Consider the following 7250-nt stretch of genomic DNA (forward strand, 5'->3'; position numbering starts at 1 on the left):
TTCATTTTTGAAGATGAACTATTCCTTTAATCACAGTTTATTAATATTGACAAACACAAATCAATTATTCACCATACAAAGACATGCACATAGATGAAAGTCTCAAGTTTATGGTGCAACAAAACTACACTGGTTTTATCTAAGTTGTCAGTTTATTGAAAACCAAATGGTAACCAATATGTATAACAGGGGGAAATGAACCAAGTACCTTTGGAAAACATCTCAGAGGACCTTTGAGTTCAAATGATAACAATGGCAAAAACCGGCACATCTGAGCTACATTCAGGTTGTGTCTACAAAAAACTACAGTCAAAATGATTATCTCTCATACTGCCAAAGTGCAATGATGACAAGCATACATATATATAACATCAGATACCATTCAGACTGAATGAACTGTTTATTAACCAGATCAGATGGAAAAGGAGGCTCAATTTAAATAAATAAGAAATTGAGAGCTGGTTATTATGTCTAACAATTCATATATTCATTCTCATATCATTCACAACCGAAATTATACAAAAGCTAGAAGCACAAATCTAATACACAATATGTCCTCAATGTGACATCAGGCACCAGCAAACATTTACATATGTGAAACATGAATACATATTGCTACACATTCTCTAAATAAGGTTAAGACATCGGCTGTGGTGATGTCTTTTGTCCTGAGGAAGTTTGTTGTCACTGTCACAACAAAATGTGTTCACTGACACAATGAACAAAGAGACCATTTTAAGCCTCGGCCTATGTGTCTTGCATCTCCACATCAGAGTTTAAGTTCATTTCAGCAATGTTGTTATAGAATGCAGGATCGGGGCTCAAACGGTCAGAGGGGTTGTATTGGCTGGCTTGAGCCTGTCTGTCTCGTGATTGGACCATTGCTTGGCGCAGACAGGAAATCCATTGCTGCTTATTGAAGGAATCGTTGGCCTGCAGGCTGTGAGACTGAGACTTGGAGCGTCCTGTGGTGCTTACACGGAAACAATTCTTCACTGAAGAAGTCAGAAGCAGAAGCGGGAGGTGTGGAGGATGGAGAGAAATTGGCATAAAATGAAACAATTAGAAAATGGCCATTTAATATCAAATGAAGAGGAAAGTACATGAAGTATGTTTGATTTCATTTTCTATAATAAAAACATTTATTTATAAAATACAGCGATTCCTTTTATGTATGTGTAATAACAAAGAATTATATAGTTAATATAGTTTAACTATATAATTATATAGTCAATATATATTTATTTAAAACATTAAAAAAATATAATAAATATAATATATTGTTTAAATTCATTTGACTTCATTTTTAAGAAAATACAATATCTCTAAAAAGATGAGAAATAAAATAATAGCAGTAAATTCTACACATATGCGAAACAGATATCCTAAAGATGGTGCACAACAACAGATCTTTTTTTATCAATGAACACTAGTATACGTATTAGATCCGTTTTAGAACAGTCTATTTACGGTACAATGTGGCATTCCCTTCTATTTTTATAACTTGGTTAGAGACCTACTTAATTTTTTAACCATTTGATTGTGTTTACCTTTGGAAGTGTTTATTTGAGCTTCAGAATCCACTGACTATCCCTCTGAAATGCTTATCATTCATTCATTGATTTGTTTTATTTTTTATTACATATTTTTATATTATATTATTGTTTTTTTTCTTTCATTTTATCATGTACTGTTTCTGCATAGCATTCAACTGTTTTAATGTGCTTCATAAATAAAGATGGCTTGCCTATTAATCATCACCTTGTTCTTGGTGCTCTCTATTTGCATTAAATACTTACACAGTGCTACCCTGAGGCAACATCACGCAATAGATGGTTAAGATAAATATAACCCACAACGTCACTATAGTCTGCAGTATTGCTAAACATCAGAAACAGTGCTATTACCCTTATCATTTCCAGTAAAGGCTCCACGAAAGGATCCAGAACTGCTGGGTTCTCCATCGGGTAGGTCCTCCAGATGGAGGTGAACGGCGGGGAGGGGCTGACGATACACCTGAAACTGGACCGGTCCTTCCCTGTCCTGTGCCACCAGTCGAGTCAAAACCAACACCAGCTCAAAGAGGAACACATGCAGCTTCTAATGAGAAAAAAAAACAGAAAACAATAAATGATTCCTAAATATGTGCTTCAAAGGGAGCATACTTTATGCATTTACTGGGAATTAAAATAAAAGAATATAAATATATATTAGGAAAAAATATTTTTATTTCAAAAGAAATCTAATTACATGTCCTTTAGTGCTCTTCAGTTCACCATGACAGTATAGAAAACGAGAGGCCTGAATTTCCGGAACCCTCTGACTGTCTTCTGAGTAACACAGCCCACGTCGGTAAAACTGACACTCCGCCTCTCCAGTCTTAAGATTCACTTCTGTAATGATCCTTTGGATAAGATCCATCTGAGGGAACAACACATGATGTACAAGTAGTCATGAAGATATTCTACATATCTTGGTGAAATTACATTATATTATTATATTACATATTCATATATGGAATATGTATAAATATGAATATATGCAGTGTTTGTTAAAACATAGGCTATAAGTGTGTGTCATTCACTTTCTACAATTCATGTGTCCTCATAATCTTGAATCAAAATCTGAAAATGCACTTCTGCCCTCTAGTGGCTATCCGTCTCAGATGAAGTCAGTTAGACGGCTTGGGCAGGGCAGAGCCAGTAACTCCTCCCCTTCAACTGTCAGTCTGCTGCTAGTTTCCTTCTAAAATGCATTTCCTGTTTTTATATATCCAATAGCAATGGAAAACACAAGCCACGCTCACTATTTTTCTCCGTCGATATTCCATTGCACTAGGGAATGCGTCAGAATACGAAAGTTAACTCACAGCCAGTGGCAAAACTTCTTCATCCGGATGATCAGGTGGAGTGGTCTTCTGAATTTCCTTTAACAGCAGAGGATATTTTACCAGCCTGCTACGAGGCAAGTCCAGAAAGTTCCAAAGATCCAGTTTTCTGCTAAATGACGACTCCTGACACAGCCGTAAGAAATGCTCTACACGACGGTCCTGCTTTTTCTGATCCAGCAGAGCTTTTGCCCCAACCTGATTACAGCAATATGTGATATACGCCTCCAAACAAGGAAACTATTAAGAGGGCGCAAAGAAGAAAAGTTTAAAGTTGCCACCTTATAATAATAATTATAAATAATAATAAATACATTTTATTTTATAACACTGACCCAATCCATCATTGTCGGGCCGACCTCCTGCACAGTCTTCTCCGCTCCACGAAGACTTTCAAGACGGGCTAAAAGATCTGAAAGGACCAGGAAAATAGCGCTGAATACATCAGTCCACGGAAACATCCATAGTTTGGGTTACAAGATCAAATTTACCTTCATGTAGAGGTATTAAAGAATCAAGGGTTCCAAAAATCTGTCCAAGTTCACTTTCTGTCAAAATGTCTAATTTTAACATAGGCTCATAGTATACCTGTAAAAAACAGTACAGATTAAAATCGTGTCTGTAAAAACACCATTGAGTACAATTCCACTGACTGAAGGACAAACCTTTTTCACTAGACTCAGATCTTCAATGAGCTGTTTCTCTCCCTGGGTCAACTCATATATGATCTGCAAAGATATCATCAACAAGTGAAGCTAAATACAAGACCCCAATGGTTACGTGATCATTTTTGCAAGCACAACATTTCAGACCGAGGTGGATATTGTGGTTAACATATTTGTCTGGTTTACGAAACTATTACGATTTTTGATTCCAAATACTTCTGCATATCAGCTTAATAAAGTTCTGCCATTGAGTTGAGTCAGGTATCTCATGCAAACTCTTTTGGCATTTCAGTCGTACTCAAAAGTAAGAAAACACGCAGGTAGAGCCACAGAGGAAATTCTGCGACTGAAATAGAGAACATGGCCTCACATGCCAGCTCACTTCCTGTTTCACAACTAAGGTAGTGAAGACAGAGTTGGGCAGCCGAAACTCTTGTGAAAAGGTGCAAAGTAAGCCAACACTCCAACGCTTCACATTAAATGGTACTAGTAAATAATTAACAGGCTTTTTTAATTGCAACGTACAAAAATAATCTTCAAAGGTTGTGAGTTCAAGTTCAAGCAGTTTATCTCACCTCCTGTCTCTTGATCTCTTTGGTGGTGAGCACCTGACTCTGACTGCCCACTGTATCGCTCCACAGCTGGCTGCTCCGCCGCCGCGGAAACGACGAGGCCTTCTGGCGTGTTCTTATTGGCATTGGGGGCAAAGGTCGAGCCTCTGTTCGGAAACTGATGGAACGCTAAGGGTGGGGGGGTTAAAAATAAGACATTGCTCATTTTCAATGTTAGTCAATTAAAATGCCTTATGATACTTAGGGTTAAAATTGGGGGTTCACGTCACACAATCTGAGCGGTGAACATACGTGATGTCTCAAATCAATTGGAGAAATCAGCTTTTAAACCTAGAAATCTTTACCCTGCTGACAATAAAAGTGCTAACCTACAAAATCCCATTGATGTACAATAATGTAGGGACCCAAGCCCTATTAAGGGACCAGGAGGTGGGATTTTGTGACCCGCGCAAACACCTTGCAACACACTCAGCCATACAGTAACACACTTTTAACAACTGTGTATTAGCATAACTCACCTGTATTGACTGACCCAAGCGCTTCAGAGCAGGGGTCTTTACTGGTGTTATGATACCAGTAACGGAAGAACTTTTGTCAACAGGTTTGACTCGTTTGTTACAGGGACCCTGTAGGCCAACAGCAGAGAAGCAAAGCTGAAATTAACTTTCTGACAAAGATATCAACTGAAACTGAGAAAATTAACTGACAGCTCACCACAGACATTTGAACTTTCAATTTCATATAACGAAAAATCATTAGGCAAGGATCACAGTTATTTGACTTTCATCATGAGGTTTTGGAAAATATTATAAAGGTTTATAAGATAAAAATAGCTACCTTCAATAGATAAATATATTATAAATGAACAAACAGTGAAGGATATACCTCAGAATCCTGTATGAGGTCATCGATGGGAAAGTCGTCATCTTCCTGTAAGAGACGTGTATTTTAGTACAGAGTTCAACATCGGCACATCACCACAGGCAATAAAAAAAATTAACGAAATAGGTCAACATGTAAGGAGTTCAATCTATTCTAATATACACATCAGAATCAGTTGACAAATAATACAAAACAGCATGTCTGTTTTAAGAACAATAACAACACACACAGATACAATCACACATAATATTTGTTCGACCAATTTTAGCCATTGCTCTTAAGTTTAACCAAAAGTCTGGACGCTTTATCTGTGCAGTATCGTCTAACAAATAAAGAATCAGTATCTTAACAATTTTCATGATAAAATATGAAACATGATATGTGAAGGAAGCACAAAACCATATTTAACTGTAAGTATTTACTTGTTAAATGGATGGGTGTTTAGGATACATAAAAAAATTGAATTAAAGTAAACCGTAGCATGACATAAACATAATTTTTTTTTTTAATACGTAAAAATTTGACTAGTGAAAAACTAAAGAAAATTAAAAAGGCCTGCTGTCTTTCTGAAACCTTGTATCAACATATTTCGTGATTTAAATTTTTGCAATAAATCATTATTATTAGTAAACCTTTATGTTTGTCACTAGGTTTTGCAAATATCTAACCAATAAAGAGGATTAAAAGTGCTTGTCAATCAATCATTTCCTGTCAAACAAAGAATTCTGACACAAGGTTTCAGCAGGACAGGGACGATATATAAACGGTACATGAAAGAATCATGTATATCCACTGTTATCCCACACATCAAATAACGCAATGACAGGTGAAGCACGATCACTTAATGGGGCAAAGTGGATGTGTTCTGTGAGAATATGTACGCATGTGAAGCCTTCTTTCCGGATAGATACAGGAAACCGAGTTGTGAATGTCAGCTTTTTACACACAGCTGAGCACTTCATTCTTTAACTCATGTCTGTAACCGTCCGTATGAATATAATTCTCTTGATTGTCTTTTGCATAACAGATATGTCCAATGACAATGAAAGCTACAGATTGGATGGAGTCAACAAGTCTCAAGTTTCTTTTAAAGACCACATACAGTTAAATAACAAAGTGCCAAAGTGTAAACCCGCTTCCACCTTTATCAAACATTTAACAAAATCAAAGATAGAAGATTGAGGAATTTAATATTCAACATCAACAACACCATAAACAATTTTTACGATATAATACACTCGTTTGATAGACTTTGACATAAACTACAACTTACACAGTCCTCCAAGATTCGGGATGAAATTTCAGCATCATCTGGGTCTTGTTTTCTTTTCTTCTGCTCAAAAAAAACAACCGATGAACACTTCAGTGTCCCTCAAAAGAGGTCTACAGGTTAATGAAATAGAATTAGCTGCAATTTAGTACTACATATGAAATCTTACCCCTGCAATATCTGGAAGGTTGGCACAGGTAAGGAGTCTTTCTCTAGGTTTAGGAGACCTGAGCGAGACACATATCAAATAAAACTGTCATGAATAAACAGTATAAACTTCAGCATAAATAATCTCGAATAAAGCAACTTCAAACTATTATAAATGAATAACGGTTTGTTGTATGCCAAGAGACTCTGAAATAAAGGGTGTGTACATATATAGACTCTTAACAGTTGATCGGAATGACATCAAAACAAAGATATGTCTTCAATCTTTAGGTTTGTGCAAATAGTGCTCAAAAAAGTCATACCAGGAAGGTATTGAATCAACCTCCGTGTCCTTAGGCTCCATCTTGGCCTCTCTCATTGCATCTTCAAACACATTTATAAAATAAACTCCGGCAAAAAATGAGAATTATATAAAAAATCAGATCATAAATCTTAGAAGCACCTGCTCCAACTTTTAAAAAGAACAAGATAGCAAGACAAAAAATTGATGTGCACCCTCTCCTAGCCCTCCCCTCTTCCTCTTACACTCGCATGTCTAAAAACCACATCCTGTGCAGAAAAAAAGGTTGTGCTTCCTGTTGTCAGGCAGAGCGAAGCCAAACAACCTCTGTTAACAGTATAGATCTCCACAAATGACTTCTCTGTAATAACACCATCCGGTATATAAAAGCATGACTGAAAGGAAAAGGACGGTTTACCGGACCTACTGTCCCCGTTCTGTGAAGTCTACAGTTCAACTGATCTGATCGTGACTGGATCAGTGACATAGACAGGAGAAAGATACCCATGACTCATATATTTGGCGA

General features: G+C 36.7%; 1 protein-coding gene across 1 annotated transcript; it reads right to left on the bottom strand.

Annotated features, from left to right (window-relative positions):
- Positions 1 to 381: 381 nt before the first annotated feature.
- On the bottom strand, positions 382 to 6967 carry arhgef3l (Rho guanine nucleotide exchange factor (GEF) 3, like). Its single transcript, XM_056733956.1, has 13 exons — positions 6747 to 6967; positions 6446 to 6503; positions 6280 to 6339; positions 5010 to 5054; positions 4643 to 4750; positions 4128 to 4292; positions 3553 to 3615; positions 3379 to 3475; positions 3223 to 3299; positions 2870 to 3127; positions 2251 to 2421; positions 1908 to 2100; positions 382 to 995 (listed from the first exon to the last, which is right to left on the bottom strand). Exons 1-13 carry the CDS (start codon positions 6800 to 6802, stop codon positions 748 to 750), a joined length of 1599 nt encoding a protein of 532 aa, XP_056589934.1. The 5' UTR covers positions 6803 to 6967; the 3' UTR covers positions 382 to 747.
- Positions 6968 to 7250: the final 283 nt, after the last annotated feature.

This window comes from Triplophysa dalaica, chromosome 20 (genome assembly GCF_015846415.1).
Source record: "Triplophysa dalaica isolate WHDGS20190420 chromosome 20, ASM1584641v1, whole genome shotgun sequence".
Lineage (NCBI taxonomy): Eukaryota > Metazoa > Chordata > Actinopteri > Cypriniformes > Nemacheilidae > Triplophysa > Triplophysa dalaica.

What these genes read in the sequence shown, in the direction of transcription:
- arhgef3l (XM_056733956.1), bottom strand. Translation starts at nt 6,802, where the DNA reads ATGAGAGAGGCCAAGATGGAGCCTAAGGACACGGAGGTTGATTCAATA. An exon ending in AAGAGATCAAGAGACAGGAG is followed by an intron (nt 3,616 to 4,127) that starts GTGAGATAAACT and finishes ATATCTTTGCAG; the next exon opens with ATCATATATGAGTTGACCCA. An exon ending in CTTTACTGGAAATGATAAGG is followed by an intron (nt 996 to 1,907) that starts GTAATAGCACTG and finishes TGACTTCTTCAG; the next exon opens with TGAAGAATTGTTTCCGTGTA.